This window comes from Euleptes europaea, chromosome 2, assembly GCF_029931775.1.
Source record: "Euleptes europaea isolate rEulEur1 chromosome 2, rEulEur1.hap1, whole genome shotgun sequence".
Classification (NCBI taxonomy): domain Eukaryota; kingdom Metazoa; phylum Chordata; class Lepidosauria; order Squamata; family Sphaerodactylidae; genus Euleptes; species Euleptes europaea.
The window spans coordinates 115,805,931-115,827,057 of record NC_079313.1 but is presented as its reverse complement, the minus strand read 5'-3'; the positions used below and the strand labels follow the sequence as shown (position 1 = coordinate 115,827,057).

General features: G+C 44.2%; 1 protein-coding gene across 1 annotated transcript in view; it reads left to right on the top strand.

The window, feature by feature from the left end:
- The window catches only part of SLC13A3 (solute carrier family 13 member 3), a 64,683-nt gene that overhangs the window by 7,305 nt on the left and 36,251 nt on the right, over positions 1-21,127 (top strand). Inside the window, exons 2-3 of the mRNA XM_056845016.1 lie at positions 14,914-15,179; positions 19,768-19,922. Of these exons, the coding sequence (XP_056700994.1) occupies positions 14,914-15,179; positions 19,768-19,922 (421 nt within the window). The remainder of the gene's footprint in view (positions 1-14,913; positions 15,180-19,767; positions 19,923-21,127) is intronic.

Genomic DNA, 21,127 nt, shown 5'->3' with positions numbered 1-21,127 from the left:
CTTAATAGCTGTTTTTCTTTGTCACAGAGCTCAAGGCAGCTTAAAATAAAAATAAAATAGATTACATAAAAATACATAAAACCAAAATTTTAAATCAGAGTTTAGGACTGCTAGTAAATTAATCATATGCAGTTCTAAATAAAACCATCTTCAGCTGCCTCCTAAAAATAAAATGTGAGGAGGCCAGGCACACCTGCCTGGGGAGGTTGTTCCATCGTCATGGGGCTGCTAATGAAAAGGCCCTCTGACATGTACCCACCAAATGAACTTCTTTGATTGATGGGACAGTAAGGAGGAACTTTCCCTGTGATCTTAATTCCTGGGCAGGTAAATATGGAAGAAGACAGGTCTTCAGAGACCCCAGTCACAAGCCATGTAGGGCTTTAAAGGTCAAAACCAACACCTTGAATTGGACTCAGGAGTGGATTGGTAACCAGTGTAATTGCTGAAATGTCAAATACACGTGCTCCTGATAGCTGGTTCTGACCAACCGTCTAACCGCAGCACTCTCCACTAGCTGCAGCTTCCAAACACTCTTCAAGAGTAGCCCCAAGTAGATCACATTGCAGTAGTCCAGCCTAGATGTCACTAAAGCATAGATCACTGTGGCTAGATCTGACTGACCCAGGAACAGATGCAGTTGACACACCAGCTGAAGCTGAACAAAAACACTCCAGACCACCACAGCCACCTGGTTTTTTAAGGTGACTGCTGTGTCAGGTAGCAATCTCAAGCTGCAAACCTGGCTTTTAAGGGAGTATAACCCAATACAAGACAAGAGAGATTTGAAGTATCTGGTCTTCCTTTCTACTAACCCAGATAATCTTCGTCTTGTCAGGATTAAGTTTCAGCTTGTTCACCCTCATGCAGCCCATTGCGGACTCCAAGCACCGGTTCAGAACATCAACAGCATCCTCCAACAGACTATGGTTGTTTACGCATGGCTGTTTTGTCTTGCGATTCTCCCACCAATGTAGCAAATCTCCGTTGTCATAACACATGGTCGTCTCCCGCCTGCGGGTCCAACCTACTTCCATTACGAAACTTCTCCAGGTTTTCTCATCTCAGTTTTGTCACGAAAATAAAGAATTACAGCAATTGTGAGTGCTTGTTGGTGCGTGCTTCAGCATGCGGATCAATTCCCCTTCATACCGACATTCCCCCATTCCACTTTTCCCCTCCCGCTCCTCCTCCCATTTCCCTCCTGAGGGACCTCAGGAACATGTCCGCCATTGGCCAGAATGCCCGTACATCTCCCGAGTGCTCCTTCGTTCTAATTTTTATCTGCCCACAGGACCGCCACCAGCACAGGGGAAAAAATCGGGTCGCCTGTTAAAAATCCGATGGAAATGAGGGGGGAAGGGAGGCCAGCTGTGATGGAAACCCCTGTTGCCCTCAACCACAGGCCTGGCAGAACAGTTCAGTCTTACAGGTCCTGCAGAACTGAGTTAGATTCTGCAGGGCCCTGGTCTCGTTGAAGAGAGAATTCTACCAGGCCAGGGCCAGAACAAGAAAGCCCTGGCCCTGTTTGAGGACAGCCTGGTTGAGGATATCTACTTTGGGGCTTTACTTATGTAGATAAGACACAGGATTGTGCTGTTATTTCCCTAGTTTACAGCATCCTCAGAATAAAGGGGAGGATTGTGTTGCTTCGTTTGCTCATAGGATGGAAGAGCTTTAAAGGTTTGCTGTTCATAATTTCCTTTTTGAATATTTGTTCAGTGCTTTGTGAGCGCATATGTAATGTTTCATTTGGTTCAAAGAGTAGAACCAGAATTACATAACGTATTTAATTCCTTTTAGTGGCTTGTATCTCATTATATTAGCCTGTTACTGCACATTAGCTTGACAAACAGCTTTAATAGTTTGTAATGTCTTTTGAAGATGCTGCAGATACAAGCCTACATATCGAGCATGAGGAACAAACTGTGTGTTGTCTTCTGAAGGCAGAATATTCTCCCAGGTGCCCAGACTTTGGATTTTGCATAAATAATAGTCAAGATATCCTACATGGCAGGGATTTATGCTGAATTATTGAGCCAATTTTTTGCACAGTAGCAGGCCTGCACAATTTGTTATCTGCTGCAACACAGGGGGCAAGTATGGTGCCTCCAGAGGCTCAATAAACATCTGTTTCTTCCTTGGAAGTTCCACAAGAGATCAGGTATTGTCAAACACCTGGCAGGCCACCGTACATGTACAGACAGCTGTGACTGGCCTGATGGGTTACGTTGTACTGTAATGGGAGCCAACTGCTTAAGCCAACTTTACTTATGTATGCTGACTCAATTTGTTACATAGGTAAGCAGCAGCCCACATTTTTTGCTCTTGACAAAATATGGCAGAAAGAATGGACAGTTAACAATGTAGTCCTAAGAGTAGGATTCTGAGCAAACCTGCTGTGCAGTGGTATTCTGATCAGGGCTGTTTAGCTTGGAAAGAAGGCAGTCAAGGGGAGACATGATGGAGGTCTATAAAAATTATGCATGGTATGGAGAGTGGACAGGGAGAAGCTTTTCTCATAATACTAAAATGGGTCATCTGCTGAAGCTGGAGGGTGAGAGATTCAAAACAGATAAAAGGAAGTATTTCTTCACACAACACATAGTTAAATTGTGGAACTCTCTACCCCAGGATGTGGTGATGGCTGCCAACTTGGAAGGCTTTAAGAGGAGAGTTGACATGTTTGTGGAGGAATGGGATATTCATGACTACTAGTAAAAATGGATACTAGTCATCATGCATACCTATTCTCTCCAGGATCAGAGAAGCATGCCGAATATAGTAGGTGCTGTAGAACACAGGCAAGTGGTGCTGCTACAGTCGTCTTGTTTGTGAGCTTCCTAGAGGCACCTGGTTTGCCACTGTGTGAACAGACTGTTGGACTTGATGGACCTTGGTCTGATCCAGCAGGGCCTTTCTTAATGTTCTTATGTTTATCAAATGAGCCAGTGTAACTCCAATCTTCTGACCCATTGTCCATCATCATTCGAGGCTTCTGGTGGATGCAAGCATCCCATGCAGCGGGAAAGCACTGGTTTCACATTTATGCTTAGGGTAAAGAGCTTCTGCTGCAGTTGACCAACCTGTTTTTTCTCTCCCGGCCTTTGTGGCCGACATGGTTTTCCCCTTTCTATTTTATCTTCATATCAACTCTGTGAGGTAGCTTAGGCCGAGAGAGGGTGTCTGTCCCAAAGTCACCCAAAAAGGTTTGTGACTGGGTAGGGATTTGAACCACTGTAACCACTACCCCTCAGTGGCTTATATGGGCATTGCCCCTGTTTGTTCACTCGTGGTGGCCATTTATTGGTGCAGCAACATAGAGGACTATGGTGGAGGAATTGACGGCCACCTCTAGTTTGCACAAGATCACGCAAACAACAAGAGGAGAAAGTTAGGGAGGTTGAGTGGATCAGTTGGAGAGACTTGGCAGACTTGCTGTGCCATTCTAAGATCGCTTTCCTGGGAGAAGGCCCTATTTAATGGACTTGGGGTTGAATCCAGTGGAAGGGGTTTCTACCAGCAGAATGGGACTTTCTCACCTCTGCCATCTCAGTACAGCCCAAAGGGTTTTCTGAAGTGCTGCTCCTGGGAGACATTGGACCTCCAGGAACTGCATGAGGACTGAATCTGCACTGGAAGGAAGGATTCAGCAACAAACAAACCAAACCCTGCCTCCTATTAATGGAAATCTGCTGGCTCCAACCCCTGAGTAGACCCGCTTAGGTTTGCTGTGTTGATATTGCTGGTAGGCCAGCTGTTGAGGGGCAGGGAGCTAGAAGATCAAACACAGGTTAGGAATGATATGAATTCAGGCACTAAGTGTTTTGGCCAAATAGTGAAGATGGCAATAAAGAAACAAGAGAAGCAGGGAGTTTGTTAGGAGGAGAGTGAAAGGGAGAATGTGAAGAACGAGCTTAAAGTTGAAGAACAGAAATCATAAAGGACTGAGAATGGCAGGTTGGCATGGAGTGTTTTTCGTCGTATATGCCAGGGGATTCTCTGATTTTGCTTTAGCACAGACTGGTTGACGTCAGTTGATTTCTTGCCTTTTTATATTTGTAGCTGAATCAGCAGACTAGCTCCACTAAAAATCACTGACACCAAAGCTCTTCCTGTGGCTCATTCACACATGCAAGCTGTCAGTTAATGTGGCAGTCATCAAGGGATGCCCATGAGCCCGTGAATAACTTTCCTATGAACACATGTAGTTGGACGTCGCCAAATCAAAACCTGGTACACTTTGCACGGACCTGGGCTACCCCTTTTAAGGGGGGGAAAGCCACAGTTTGGAATGGGATCTGACTTTCCCAGGATCAGGATTGCTCCAAGAAATAAGGTTTGAATTTGATTAGGCAGTTTGAAGGTAACTGCCCCCAAAATTCAGAGGGAAGAGTGGAAATGACACCTGACATTCCAAGGTAGTCATTGATGGATTGGGTATTTTCAATCTTGAACCCATGCTGGGTGGATCATGCTGGGTGAATCAGCTTGAACCATAGCTGGAGCGGAGGTCATACTTTCCTTAACAACTGGAAGGAAATGGTTCATTGTGATGAAAACAGGGTATATGATTGTATTATGCATGCTGTGGAGCTGGGGGGGGGTATGTCAATGCCTCTGGCCTTTGTGCTGGAATGTGCTCTGGACATGGCAGCCAGATGCACTGCCTGAAACTTATGCCAAGAGATCCTCATTAACCTTTTAGGTTTTCATTGGAGGTGCCCTTAGAAACAACTAAGAGGAGATTAGGAATAAAAATTGGGGTCTAAACCGTGGAGAGGAAAGGAGCCTTACATATGAACCTGCCTGACCACTATGGCCATCTTCAGAGACCATGCTTCAGTTTCCCCCTCCTTCTGAGATTAGGTGGGTGGCAGCCCGGGAGAGGGCCTTCTCGATCATGGCACCAAAGCTTTGGAACACTCTTTCTTGGGTAATTCCTCTGTTCCCATCTGTTGCCATCTTCCACCAGTGGGTGAAGACGTCTTTGTTTTGTTTGGCATTCTCTCAATGAGCCCACCTTCCTAACCATTTTTAATTGCTTTTTTATGTTTTGTATGTATTTTCACAGTTTGTAATTGTTTTAATGACGGGTGCTTTTTGGGTGGGGTTGATTTTATCATTGTATGTTTTGGTGGCCCTTGTTAGGGCAGAAAGGCAGGATACAAATTTTGTAAATAAATAAATAATGCCTCCCCTTCAATCCCCTGCTCTCAATCCAAACTAGTGAGCTTCCCAAGGGCTTCTGTATGGCCAGTGTGAAAAATAGGATGCTGGACTAGAAGGATGTTTGGTCCAGTCCAGCATGGTTGGCTCTTATGTTCTGACTGAGTGGGGACAATCAAAGTGTGCTTCCCTGCTCTGTCACTACTACAGGCCTCTTCGATGTTAAAGTTACTATGATTTTACCACACTAAATCAGAGAGAGCTGCAGTTTCTCTCTTTGTACCTCTTGGTTGCCTGTCATAGAATTTGCACTTCCCCAAGGTAATTTTTTTGTGTGCTCTGGGTAAACAGATTTCTCGGGGTGAAAAATAAACAGCTTGGTTTTATTTTGGCTGCCGGAGTTGCTTTTTTGTTCCCAAGTGGGATTAAACTTCTGACACCGAGGGTTGTGCTCAAAGTTTGTTCTACAAAGCCACAGCCAGCAAGTAACTGCTGGGGGCGGGGGAGGTACAGGTTACATTTTTTTTTACAGCCTCTTGAAAAATGCCGAGGGGAGCAAGAAAGGCACAGTCACAGCAGGCAAAGGAACTTCATGTGGCTGGATTCCGGACGGCACGCAGAGATGAAGGGAAGCTTGTGCTCCTTGCACTTCTAAGGTTATACGAGTCTTGAGTTAGACATGGGATGCTAGAGTTTTTGTCTGCTGGTGGAGTTTTGTTCCCCAGGTCTTTTATGCATGGCTGTTTCACTCACTGTCACCCCTCCCACGTCTTTGGGTCTTTGTGTTGATTACGCATGCCATTTCTGACTGTCAGAGGTTGCCTCATTCTCCCCATGCATTTCCCCACGTTTTGCTACATTTTCAGGGACCTGTTTTATCTTCAATATGAAAACGCGGGCAAAACGTAGGGAAACGCAGGGGGAGAGTGAGGCGACCTCTGACGGTCGGAAGTGGCATGCATAATCGACACAAAGACCCCAAGATAGGTATGTCTCAGTAGGCACCAGCTGTACATTTTTAAAGTCTAATTAATTGGACTGTTACGTTTTGGGTCCTTGCAACCTAGAATTGCACTGTTGAGTCTGAGTAAATACAGTGGAATATAAATGTTTAAAACAAACAAACCCATCTCAGTAGATGCCCTCCTCTCTGTGAATGAAGGAGAATGCCCCCTTTAAGAAGGCACCTGCCAACATGGATTTGCAAGGGTGGTAGCATCAAGTTGCAACTGACTTATGGCGATCCTGTAGGGATTTTAAGGCAATAGATGAACAGAGGTGGTTTGCCATAGCGTATCTCTGTGTACTGCCTTAGTGGTCTCCCATCTTAAGTACTGACCAGGGCCAACCCTGCTAAGCTTCTGGGGACTGACAAGATTCTGCCAGCCTGGGCCATCTAGGTCAAGGCACATTTGCAAGTACTTGCATTTTAAAAGTCTTTAAAAAAACCTTTCTCCTGATTAATCAGGGACATTCTCATTAGTCAAAAGATTTTTAACCAGTGAATTAATTACTTGGCTATCATTGCAAGCATGCTGTGTTCACACAGGTGCATTTGTGAATTAAAGGAGAGGGAAACTCTTCTGTAAAAGCTTTCCTACCAAGCTGGCCAGAGGCTGTTTTTCAGATGTCCCAGCAGTTAGGCAAGAAGTTTTTTTACAATCCTGCACTAACAGCCACCAGCATTATCATAAAAGGAAAGGTACTTTTGTCTGGATTTGCTGTGCAGTTGAATATACTGATCACTCCTTAAAAGCAGCAATTCAAAGTTTCCTTACGAGGTGCGCTTTTTAAAACCTTACGCACCAGAAACACTTAGCCATGCCTCGTCTCATGTGTTTTACTGCTGCTGAAATTGCAGAAGGCTTAACTCAGGAGCCTGTGGAGCCAGCAAGACATTCTCGAGAACAGTGAATGATTGCAAGGGGAACAGGCGGTGCAGGAGGTACCCATGTTCTTGGCAGGGTGCAAGGGACACAGCTAATGAGGTGTGCAAAAGCCTTGTCACAACAGCTTCTAATGAACGTGGTGTCAGCAGTACCCAGGCTTGAAACTGGCAGTAGTTGCTGAAGGCGGGGCTTCACAGTAGGGGACTCTTAGTCATCATCCATGGCCAGGTGACCAAGGTTCTCTGTTGCAGTAATGGAGCTCCTCTAGGACACTGCACTAACTGAGATGGGGGAGATCTTGGAGACTAGGGGAGACTGGAGGCAATACGAACTACTGCTGCTGTAACATAGCTTGGCTGTTTCCTTTGCATAAGGGTTGATATCCAAGCTACATTTCTTGGCTTTTGACTGAGGTCAGGTTGCGGGCGGAGGAAGGGTGTGTAATTGAACAGAAGAAGAAGAGTTGGGTTTTATATGCCGACTTTCTCTACCACTTAAGGGAGACTCAAAACTGCTTACAAGCGCCTTCCCTTCCCCACAATAGACACCCTGGGAGATAGGTGAGGCTGAGAGAGCTCTAACAGAGCCGTAACTTGCCCAAGGTCACCCCGCTGGCTTTGTGTGTAGGAGTGGGGAATCATTTCATTTCATTAACCTTTATTGGAGGAGTGGGGAATCAAATCCAGCTCACCAGATTAGCCTTTGCTGCTCATGTGGAGGAGAGGGGAATCAAACCCGGTTCTCCAGATCAGACTCCACCACTCCAAACCACTGCTCTTAACCACTACACCATGCTGAATAGTTCTTGGCAATATTGGCCAGGGCAGATAATTCAGGCTTTCCCAGAATCACTGCAAACTCCCATACTTCCTCTTTACAGGCTCATAAATTAAGTGAGAATTTTTATTCCACTATGGATCTGTGTTAATTGCTCTGCAGAACAGACTAACCCAATTTTTTCTCTGAGTGGACCTACATCAGAAGGAATGGAAGCACTGATGTGTTCAGGAGTTTTCCTTGATTCCTTTTAGCACGTTGGGTCAGAATGCAGAGTGACTACCAGTACTCATTCCCATCTAAGCAGTGAAGTTTAGGAAGCCAGCTGAATTAGCCAATATGTCATGAACCAAAATGTATTTAAGCTCTTCCTCTGGTCATCTAAAACAGAAGCAAGAGAGGACCTTGTAAAATAAACCATATATCTTTTGGCTGTATTATACATGCAAGATCATAGACAGGCACTCCAGAGTGACTCAAAATAATTACCACTCTCTGGTTTTATGTTCATGATCACTAGTATAGATTACAATTCCACTACCCATAAACATCACAGACATGAAAAAATTGATACATTTAGCATATTTTTGTTAGACTTGTCACTTGATTAAAGAAATAAATTAGTTGAATGATGTTTAATTTATTTAACGTGGAAACATTTACATTTGAATCAACAATACTTATACAAAGCCTGCTTTTCTTTGTTTTAGGATTATGACCCCATAACAGGGGCCATTTTAGAAGAGGCATTCCCTTTTGGGAGAGAAACAGGAATGCCCCTGCTAAGATGGTACCAGCCACCCATGGATTTTATAAGTAATTATGTTTCGTAATTAGAGAACACGATTGTTACTCAGCACCATATAACGGTTAAGTCAGGATTGAATAACCAAGTAACCAATTTAGTGGGATTTGTATGTTCTTATAAAAATGATTTTATAGTAAATTTTATTGTATGATATCTGCATATCCTTATACCATGATTTTACTGTAAACTTCACTGTACGATTTCCATTTTTAATGCCAGTAAAGGCTTTTGTATTCGTAAGTAACTATATTATAAGCTTAATTTGTTAAAATGGGTGCACATTTTACTTGATTAAAACAATTTTCATCAATTAATCTATCCAATTGGTTGTCTAAATATGGAAACCATCATTTTAATTTTATTTTCAAAGTCTGACATGGTGATTTAAGATGTAGTTTGCGGTAACTCATCCATGTTAAAATTGTTTTGATTCATACACTGTAAATTATTGATTCAAGGAATCTTCTTGGGGTGAATTCTGAAAATAAAATGGAAAGCTGTTAATTTCTGGATTCATAAATACAATATTCATGTCTTATTACTTTAACTTGTAAGCTGATTCGTCCAGAGCTTGTGAGGTGTAATGGTTAGCGTAGGGTTGCCAACCTCCGGGTGGAACCTGGACATCTCCCAAAATTACAACTGCTCTTCAGATGACATAGATCAGTTCCCCTGGAGAAAATGGCTACTTTGAAGGTTGGACTCTATGGCTTTATACACTGCTGAGGAACCTTCCTTCCCCAAATCCCAACCCCCCCAGGCTCCCCCCCCCAAATCTCCCAGAATTTCCCAACCTAGAGTTAGCAACTTTAGGTTAGAGTGTTAGATTAGGAGTCGGAAGACCCTGGTTTATTCTGATTTTGTTTACAAATATTTGGACCATAATACCCCAACAACTGGTATCGCAATTGTAAAAATGTGTGCCAGAGATGAAAAACAACAGTGTGTTAATTTTCCAAAACAGTATAATGGGGCATAAAGAAAATATTTGTTTTCAAGAGGAGACAGAAACAGCCAGTGGGCGTTAGCTGGCAGTGCTGTGCCCAGAGTGGAGAGTTGTGTAAGAGTTCATCCGTGTTCTAGTGAGAAGTCTCCTTGTGCTATGGCTGAATAGCTAAACCCTCTTGACAATGTCCCTTACTTCAGACTATCATTCATACCATGCAAGTGGGGCAGGCTAAGCCTCAGAGATTGCCATGGTTTGGCAGCTAGTAAGAGGTCACTGATACACAACTACCAGTCTTCTTTCTCTTGGGATTAGGCCCCCTGAAGGAATTCGACCACCACCCTCTCCAGCCAAAAGGCCGGGCTCAGGGCAGCTCACAAAACAACCACAAATAATAAAAACAGGATAAAAAGCATTAAAACGACAAAACACCCCAATACAATCTAATAAATAAGGACAAAAATGTCCAATGGCACCAAAAAACGAATATCTGGCTGTAGCCGGGTGAGCAGATGGACAAGCCCCAAAGGAGGTATAACACAAAAAAGGGCACAATCAGCGGGGATAGGGAGGGTAAGGGAAGCCAGTATTTATAGGCAAAACTGTAGCTCACCTCAACCATAAGCCTGGCAGAATAGTTCCGTCTTGCAGGCCCTGTGGAATTATTTGAGCCGCCGCAGGGCCCTGATCTCACTGGGGAGACTCTTCCACCAGGCGGGGGCCAGGGCAGAGAAAGCCCTGGTCGAGGCCAGCCGGATACTCTTTGGGCCAGGGACCACTAGTAAGTTGTTATTACATGACCAAAGATTTCTCTGGGGAATATACCAGGACAGGAGGTTTCTGTTCTTCCAGATATCAGAAGATACGTGGCTGGAAGAGTAAGTACACAAATGGTGCAAGGAACAACCAACTCCCTGTGGACTGCAGAGAAGGAGCTGTCTTCAGGTTAATGTCTGCCTGCTCAAGTGGCAATGGTAGCTACAGTCATCACCCATTCACTGATTTTCTCTTGTGGACAGCAGAATTTCTGCTTGCATGGGCAGTGGGTATGAATGGGATTAGTAATGGCTATGACTGCCAGCCCTTGGCAACCCCCAGGTGATAGGGGGGTCCAGCACCCTGCAAGTCACTTCTGACTGCATAACCAGAAGTTATGTCACTGTGTTGTGGGTGAATCTTAGAGCGCCCACAATACAATGATGTCACTTCCAGTGATTCAGCTGGAAGTGATGTTGCACTATGTTGTGTGGCCTTCCATTTCCCCCCCACCCCCCCGGTCACCCTATTCAATGCTGGTAGGGGATAGGGTGTGCCCCACCAGCAGTGGGCAAATGACAACCCTAGCATCGGTAGATGGGTTTCCCTCTGCCAGCAAGCAGAAAGTATTCTGGCTTGCTTGACTGAGCAGCAATTTCTGTTAAGAGCCAACAGTGCTCCATGGGTGAGGAGGATGTAAGCCATAGGCAGTTGCCATCCCCAGACCCCTGCTGAAGTGACGGACTTGCCTGCTATCTGGAGCGGAGGTAGGAGAAGAACTGCTGCCTCTTGTTTCACTGCCCCGTGAGGCACTGGTTATCCCTAGCACCGACTGCTGCATTCTCAGGCTGGTGAGTAGCAGCATGAGCGCACACAAATGGTGGCAGAGGCACCAGCCACCGCACCCATTTTTTGCTGGCTGAAAGAGAGGGAGGTGGGGGTGGGGAGGTACCACATAGCATCTTGCTGTAGGACCTCCAAACATTGGGACAGGCCCTGAGAGCGGGCCAACGGTTAGGGCAGATGTCCTCAATGTTGTTGAACCTGTGGGCACTTCTGGATTTATGAGAACAGGTGGTCGGTACCACCACAAAAAGGCTGCCACGATGGAGCAAAATGGCTGCCAAGTAAGGCTGCCACCTTTGGGTTGGGAAATAATGGAGTTTTGGGGGGATGGAGCCTGAGGAGGGTAGGGTTTGGGGAGGAGAGGGACTGCAATGGGGTATAATGCCATAGAGTCCCCCTTCCAAAGGGGCCATTTTCTCCAGGTGAACTGATCCCTGTCGCCCAGAGATCAATTGTAATAGTGGGGGATTTCCAGCCACCACCTGGAGGTTAAACCCAAATATGCACTGGTATTAAATAGACAAGCTGTAGAAAGAATAATACCAAGCTCGAAATTATTCAAATTGAAACTTATATTCTAACAGTGTATAAGTGAAAAGGTGCTATACAAACATCATGTGAAACAAAAATCAAAGGAAACTTACTGCTATAAACAACATACAAAGGAACGAGTTTACATAGAGTAGCTGTATACAAACACTACAACATTTTACAAGGCAACAATGTCACAAGGTAACAAGGCAATTATGTTAGTATCAAAATCTTTTTTCTTTTCAGAGTCAATTGAATGTGTAGGATCAAAGCACAAGGTCGAAACGCTGTCCGGATGTCCCGAACGTTTTCACTGCCTACTAGGGCAGCTTCATTGGCGGTTCATTCGTTCAAATGTCAAAGCTCCTAGGATACAATAAAAACCAATCTCCAAAACGTGTATCTCATTCATATTATTTTAAAAAATATTTTAGAATGTTATGCAAAAATTAAGACAACAATACTATACCTAAGAAAGAAGGAAATCTTATATTTCAAATTTCAAATAGGTCATCTTTCTCTGCGCCTGTAAGGCTGTCCTGCCTTCAAATGCTTGGATCTAAGCTACAGGGGTAGGTAATTTATTCACTACTGTTAGAAGGTTAAGCCCAATACTAAACAGCTGTGATACTTTAGAGTAGACAATGATTTATAAAAAAACAAGATAGATCAATTTCATTGTTTAAACCAAATGGAAAATAAGATTTAAAAAGATGAATAAAGCGCATTTCTTGTCCTAGCAAGATTTTTTGTACATTATCAAGATCAAGATCCTACACGTTCAATTGACTCTGAAAAGAAAAAAGATTTTGATACTAACACAATTGCCTTGTTACCTTGTGACATTGTTGCCTTGTAAAACGTTGTAGCGTTTGTATACAGCTACTTTGTGTAAACTCGTTCCTTTGTATGTTGTTTATAGCAGTAAGTTTCCTTTGATTTTTGTTTCACATGATGTTTGTATAGCACCTTTTCACTTATACACTGTTAGAATATAAGTTTCAATTTGAATAATTTCGAGCTTGGTATTATTCTTTCTACAGCAACCACCTGGAGGTTGGCAACCCTGCTGACAATGTTGGAAATGGAGGACTGCAATGTTCCTTTTCACAAAGCGCATTTGATGCTTCAGAGGAGGCCGTGGAGCCAGCAACGTCCCTTCGTTTACCACTCTTACGGATGCCTTCCTTCTTCTGACTCCTTCCCTTTCTCCTTCTCTCCCTAACCACCATGTGGGCAATGCACGCTCTATGCATTTTTTCTCCATTATGGTTTAGATAGCAAGAACCTTTTTTGGTACTTTTCCTATCCAGTATGGAGTTCCTTCAAAACAAAGGGCTTCTATTTGTTTTCTAAAGCAACAAGCCTCATGTGGATTTTCTTCCGTAAGCATTATTCCCCTTACGCAGCACAAACTCAGCTCTAAGGTAACACAGCCATGGGGGCTGGGGCCAGTCACAAAACGTTAGGAACTTCCAAGTAGCTGTTTCAGATTGGGTGCTCCCTGCAGACACAAAGGCGATGTCTCCTGGGCCCTTCTGTGACACCTCTTGCTTCAGTGATGTGGCAGATAGGCAGGATTGGCTCTTGACTTCAGGGAAGAAGGAAATGGGTGACAGAAAATATATTGGCGAGCTACTAGGTAGTTTCACTTTCTACTTTGGAGGTTTATATGTGTGAGAGCCTCTGCTTTGTAAAGCGAAACCACAGTATTCTTATATTCTTCCTTCTCTGTCTCAATAGAAGTGTTTATATAAAGAATCTCTTGTGTAACTGAGGAAAAACCCAAGGCATTGCTATGTTCTTTACTGGCAATCATTTACATGGCTGGAAAATTAACTGAGTCACCAGATGTATATGAAAGTTCATATCTGAGAGCAAAAATGATCTGACTTTTAATCAAGTTGGATTAAAGGTAACTTTTCCAAGGTGAAGGTGCCTACCATGACCAAAATGCACTTTATAGCAAAATGAGGAATCTATGAAGGACCTGCTAAAGTCTTAGGGTTGCCAGCTCTGGGCTGGGAAATTCCCGGAGATTTTGGGGGTGGAGTCTAGAGATGGTGGGGTTTGGGGAGGGGAGGGACCTCATCAGGGTACAATACCATAGAGTCCACCTTGCAAAGCAGCCATTTTCCCTAGGAGAACTGATCTCTGTAGTCTGGAGATCAGTTGTAATACCAGGAGATCCCCAGGCCCCACCTGGAGGTTGGCAACCCTAGAACTGGAGCATGCCATGCTGACTCATTCCTCAGTACTGAGCAGCAGATATACATAAAAATATAGATCCCTTGCTTTTAAGCTTTTTGCTGTAAAAAAAAAGGAGTGGGGGAAGAGTTTCCATTGCTTTGGGGAAGTCAAAGGTGGTCAGAAAGGATGCTTTTCCCATTCCTCTGCCATTTATGTAGAAACTGGTGCACTTTGTCCTCTTCTACCACACACGGACACACAGCATGGACTTTGCTTTCCTAAAGTCTTACCGTAACAAGACAGGATGTTACACAGCTTAAATTTGTGTTTAGCAGGTAGGTCCAGTGGATGCATAGCCCCTTAGTCAAGAATTGGTAGGAGTTTGGGCTTTGATGAGGAAGGGAGACACCTTCAAGAAAGCGTTTTAATAAAAGGGGGGGAAAGAGGAAGGGAGACACCGAGAGCCTGCAGCTTCTCCGAAGTCATCTCAGGCTGAGATGAGGAGGGGTAAAAACTACACATGCTGCTCAGTAATGTGAATATTTTCCATCAGTATTCATTTTTAAAAGCAGCCATCCTCCAGGTAAAAGCTGGAGATCTCCTGCTATTTCAACTGACCTACAGCCAACAGAGATCGGTTCACCTGGAGAGAATGTTCGCTTTGGCAATTGGACTCTGTGGCATTGAAGTCCCTCTCCTCCCCCAAACCCCGCCCTCCTCAGGCTCTGCCCCCAAAACCTCCCACTGGTGGCAAATCCTAGTGGGAGGCCATATAAGGAGGTTTGGGGAGACCAGGAGATAACCCACTAGGAGATGCTGGGGAGCACAGGGGCATTTGCGCTGGAATTACTTTGACACTATGTCAGATTTGTTCATTGGTATTAAAACGAGTAAGGGAAGAATAAGAAGATAAGAATTGTAAAGGGATTTTTGTACATTCCCAAGAGCTAAACAGGGCATAATATTATCTCTTACCCTTTTCTCCTTTGGTTTTCTTTCAGGAAGGAAAATGTCTCTACGTAATTCTACTCATGGCCTTCTACTGGTGCACCGAAGCGTTGCCATTGTCTGTGACAGCTCTTCTTCCCATAATTCTCTTTCCCTTTCTGGGGGTCCTCCCCGCCAACAAAGTTTGCCCCCAATATTTTTTAGACACCAATTTCCTCTTCCTGAGCGGCTTAATCATGGCAGCAGCCATTGAAGAGTGGAATCTGCATCGCAGGATCGCTCTGAGAATCCTCATGTTCGTGGGAGTTCAGCCGGCCAGGTGACTGAGGCAGGATCTGAGTTTGTTGTTAACTGAATTGCAAAGCAGAAAGTAAGGGACTTTGTGTCCCCTGACTTTGGATATAAATATCTGTCTGTCCTGTCTTTCCTCCAAGGAGCTGAAAGCCCCATACAAGGTTTTAAACTCCTCCATTTTATCTTTGAGGGCGCAGAGTGGTAAGCTGCAGTACTGCAGTCCAAGCTCTGCTCACGACCTGAGTTCAATCCCAACGGAAGTTGGTTTCAGGTAGCCGGCTCAAGGTTGACTCAGCCTTCCATCCTTCCGAGGTTGGTAAAATGAGTACCCAGCTTGCGGGGGGTGGGAAGGGAAGATGACTGGGGAAGGCACTGGCAAACCACCCTGTAAACAAAGTCTACCTAGGAAACTTCGGGATGTGACGTCACCCCATGGGTCGGGAATGACCCGATGCTTGCACAGGGGACCTTTATCTTTTTATTTTATCTTTACAACAACTCTGTGAGGTGATTTAGGCTGAGAACATGACTGGCCCAAGTTCTTTTAGTGATGAGCAGGGATTTGAACCCAACTGACTGTGATGTTGGTCAAACACACACACTAACCCCACTGGCTTCCAAGTATTAGGAATAAGTAAATAAATCAACCATATCCCCTTAGAACTACTGTTTCGAAAATACACAATGATCAGTCAACACTGTACCTCGGTAGACTGGCAGCTGCACAGAAACTGGAAACTCTAACCGAGGTTCAGATTCAAGGTCTGCAAGAAGAAAGAAGGAGAATACTCAGAAATCATGGGCATCAAACAGCATTAAGTTGTTAGTGTAGACATGTCCTGTTCAACAGATACTGTTGTGTGTGTGTGTAATGTGTTAAGTGCCGTCAAGTCGCTTGCGACTCATGGCGACCCTATGAATCAATGCCCTCCAAAATGTCCTATCTTTGACAGCCTTGCTCAGATCTTGCTCAGACTGTTGTACACTGTTGTAAATCCCTTTACTTGGGCTTATCCCTCTGGTCTTTAAGAGATATCACATACTGGGAGCAAAAGGGCAGAACAACAGTCAGTCTGTCCCGAGGGCTGGCCTGGTGGTTAGAGAAGGGGCTGGGGAGACCCACTTCAGTTCTGCACCTTGCAATGGAACTTGCTAATTGTGGGCCATCTTTCAACACAACCTACCTATGAGATAAAATGGGAGACGGGAACACCAAACGGGCTGAAGGAAGGGTAGAATTAAAATCTAACATACAAGTAAATAATGTTACCAATGATCTACCTGATAGGGTTGTTGTTCAGTGTTTTGAGCACTCTCTTCCTAAATTACAGGCTGAGACCAGGATCCCCACTCAGAGTCTTGTCTAACAGTCACACATGACTTATAGGTTCTCCTGAATTTCTGCCTGCGTGAACCCCAATTTGGATTGTGACTGTAGCACGCATGATGAACAGGCTTCAGGCTTCCTGTTGCGCCCTTTTCCTGACCTCAAGTGGTCCTGGGGGTGTGCTATTTGGCCCACGCGTGGGTTTCCCCAGCAGGCCATATAGCACCCTATCAGGTCAGGAAAATGGTGTGGGAAGGAATGCTAAACTCCTTCTGAAGCTGGAGGGGGAAAGATTCAAAACAGATAAAAGGAAGTGTTTCTTCACACAATGCATAGTTAAATTGTGAAACTCCCTATCCCAGGATGTGGTGATGGCTGCCAACTTGGAAGTCTTTGAGAGGGGAGTGGACATGTTCATGGAGGAGAGGGGTATCCATGGCTACTAGTAAAAATGGATACTAGTCATGATGCATACCTATTCTCTCCAGAATCAGAGGAGCGTGCCTATTATATCAGGTGCTGTGGAACACAGGCAGGAGAAAGCTGCTGCAGTTGTCTTGTTTGTGGGCTTCCTAGAGGCACCTAGTTGGCCACTTTGTGAACAGACTGCTGGACTTGATGGACCTTGTTCTGATCCAGCATGGCCTTTCTTATGTTCTCCACATACACCATATCCGTGATCCAAATTGGGCACTGTATACACAGGAATTGAATAGAACCTGCAGGTCACTGGTTGAGGATCAAGACCCAATAGGTGTACTCCGTAATGTGTGAAGAGAATTTCCTAATTGAAAGAACTCCGGCTATATTCATGCTAAATCATGTTATAGGACTTGAGATAGTTTATGCCACATGACACAATGGCCTTCCTCCTCTAGCAGTTAATATGGTTTGTGTGTGTGTGTGGGGGGGGTGAGAATTAGATGAAACAAAGGAGAACACCATGAAAAAAATGTTGCGCAAATGATCCACAAAACCACAGTAGGCAATGTGCTGCCTGAGTGACATATTCCCTGTAAATCTAGGAGCCTTTCCAAATAATTGTGTTCTCCTTTTGCGTAATAGACACACAGTTGTTATTAATTATGGAAGATTCCTGATGGCAGTGCTTCTATTGTAGGAATATCACATCCCCTCCTCCTCCATTCTCAGACTGCAGTACGTGGTTATAGGGGACATATGATCTCACTCAGTATGGCCTCCGTTGGGTTTATGAGCAGTATATAGAATTTGGTTGTGTAAGTGGCATTGGATAGAATCATGGCCACGTTCACTCTCTTCCCCCTGCCCAGTTTGGCTCCATTCATATTCCCAGTACCAGCTATCTTCACCCCCTCCCAATTGCAGCACCCTTCGTCCCTCTTACCCACTTACAGCAATTCTGTGTGGAACAGAATGTGACATTTTTCACACTCCCTTTAGCCTGGGCCTTCTGGCAGACCCAAAAACAAGAAAAAAAAGTCACCATAATGTTGTAAGTGACTCTGGATTCCCGTAAAAAGCAGCATAGCTGGGGCTGCCAACTGTGGCTTGGGAAATTCTCAGAGATCGGAGGGTGGTGCCCTGGGGAGGATGGTGTTTCAGGAAGGGAGGGAAGTCAGCAGGGATGTAATTCCATGGAGTTTACCCTATGAAGCTGCCATTTCTTTCAGGGGAACCGATCTCTGTAATCTGGAGGTTGGTTGCAGTTCTGGGAAACCTCCAGGCCCTACCTGGAGGTCGGCAACCCTAAGCAGAGCATGTTTATCTTGTGCTCTGTTTCCTCCATGCACTTCTTCCATTGGCAAATAGGAGAGCCACCCATTGTCTCCAGATGGGGACAGGCCCCTTGCCCGTTGTGAGGCTTGGCAGGTGCTTGAGCACGCTGACTCGTGATGCCAGTTCAAATTCTATTTTATTGTTGTTTTTTTCAAATTATTTCTGAGTATGTGTTAGAGGGGAGGGAAGGTGGCATGATGTAGTCTGATGTTGTCAGCTCTCGGAAACAGCTTGTTAGTATGTGGAGACCACCAAAGGAAGACTGCAGAGGAAGCCAAGGGCAAACCACCTCTGCTTCTCACTAGCCTTGAAAGCCCCTTGCTGGGGTCACCATAAGTCAGTCAAGACTTGGTTGCACTTACATCCATATGTATGTTTTAGAGCTCGTGTGAACATACTACTCAAGTGTAGGAGTGCTCCTATTAAAAAGTTGCCAACATAAACAAGGACACTCCCTTTTTTGTTTTTGTTTTGGCAACAATTGTGTCTACTGTGAATCTTCTGAATGCTTGACTCTGCCTTATGCTGAGACAGACCATTGCTCTATCAAACTTAGTATTGCCCTTTCTGATTGGCAGGAGCATTCCATGGTCCCAGGTGGAAGCCTTTCACATCACTTGTTTCCTACTCCTTTTAACTGGAGGTGCTAGGAATAAACCTACAATCTTCTCCATGCCAAGCAGATGCTCTGCAATGGAGCTGCAGCCCTTCTTGTGTTCAATGAGTCATTGAAGACTCACTTCTTCAGTGGTGAAGTGTACAACTACCCAGAATTGTCTAAAAAAAGAAAAGAAAAAGTTACTGCTAGATATCTCACTACTGTATGAGGACTAGATACAGTGACTGATGGTGGGCTGGGGGGAATGCACATGTGGGACTATGTCTAGTATGGTTCAACATCAGTGTGAACCTCATTCTGAATCATAATACGCCTTCTGTTTTTGCTGCCTGCTTGGAACTGAGTGAATAGGAGGCTGTCAAGCACCGATTAGACCACAATGCATGATTAGATTCATACAAGTGGGGAGCTACAGAAACAAGAAATTGCATTTGTATTAATCTAGTGAAAAATCCCTACTTTCCCCCCTCTGGACTAGTGAAAGAGGAGAAATGTAGATACTTCAACATTGTTGGAATCTGATTAATACTGATCCCAGTTGTATAGGCTTGGACGTCTTAGGGAGTATAGCCAGAGACAGCTTTGTTCTGATTAATCATAAGGCTTTGGTATGTGACTGGGAAAAACTCCCCAAACATGGTCTTGTAAAACTTTCTTTCTTTCTTTCTTTCTTTCTTTCTTTCTTTCTTTCTTTCTTTCTTTCTTTCTTTCTTTCTTTCTTTCTTTCTTTCTTTCTTTCTTTCTTTCTTTCTTTCTTTCTTTCTTTCTCTCTTTCTTTCTCTCTTTCTCTTTCTCTCTTTCTCTTTCTCTTTCTCTTTCTCTTTCTCTTTCTCTTTCTCTTTCTCTTTCTCTTTCTCTTTCTCTTTCTCTTTCTCTTCCTCTTCCTCTTCCTCTTCCTCTTCCTTCTAGGCTCATTTTAGGAATGATGCTGACAACTTCCTTCCTGTCTATGTGGCTAAGTAACACAGCCTCAACAGCCATGATGCTACCAATCGCAACAGCAGTTCTTAAGAGTCTCTTTGGAGAGAGAGAAATATCTAGCAGGGAGAATGAGGAAAACCAAGGTAAGTCAGATAGGATCATTTCAGTGTTCACTACAAATGTTATGACATTTTAATGGCAAAATGGAAACCTACCAGTAGTTGAGATGTCGCATGGAATCCTTGTAACATCCCACTTACTAGCATGTATAGTGCTGGAACATTACTGTTGCCTAGTATTTCAACAGCAGTTTTGAGTACTCACCTTAAAAATGTCCCATTAAAATTGTTTCATTGGAATTAGTACAGAATTGGGGAGGATTTGCCCCTCCACCGCACCACAAGCCTATCGCAAGTTGAGCTTACAATTCCATCAAAGTTCAAACCTAGTGGTAGAGCATCTGCGTTGCATACAGAACATCCCAGGTTTAATCTCCAGCCTCTCCAGTTAAGAGGCTGAGCTAGCAGGTGATATGAAAGTCCTCTTCCTGAGATCGTGGAGAGCTGCTGCCAGTCAGAGTGGACAATACTGACCTTGATATACCAAGGGTCGGACTCAGTATTAGGCAGCTTCATGTGTTCACATGTATTCATGGGCTGGATACTGCCAGCATTCTTGGTTGGTGAAAAAGGGAGGCAGAGGTTCCCTTTGATCACCCAAAAAGGCTATGCTGTGGATCATTGGTCTGCATTGATAAAAGCTATGTAGGGTAGGGGCTGTAGTGAGGAAGGGAATTGGGGTTAGATTGAGCAAAAAATAACAACACTGGGTGGGACAAATATAGCAAACTGGATTGAGCAAAAATGTGTTCACATAAAGTATCTACAAGCAACAAGAATAGATGGGGTAACACATCCAACTGTACTTCGTTATGTGCACCCCATTCAAATATAGTTTCTCTGCATTTTGAATAATTGATTCTTGACTCATGCAAGAGGAATACCATATGCAAGAGGAAGTAAGCTTTGAATCTTGAAAGCTTACACCTTGGAAATTGTTTGCTGGTCTGTAAGGTATTGCTGGACTCAAATTGTGTTTGGATGGTGATATTCTAGCAGTCTAATTCTCAGCAGAGTTACATCCTCCTAAATCCATTGAAGCCAGCGGCTTAGATGGGTTTAATGGCTTAGGACTGCAGTATAAGAGAGGCATGACAATTGCTCACAATAATTTTATGGCACTAAGGAAGCGTGTTTCACCTGGGTAATTTTGGTTACATTTCAGCCTAGAAATTCTTTTTTAATTAAGCGATAAATAAATTGCTTGCCAGGCAGTAGCCTCCTTTCTT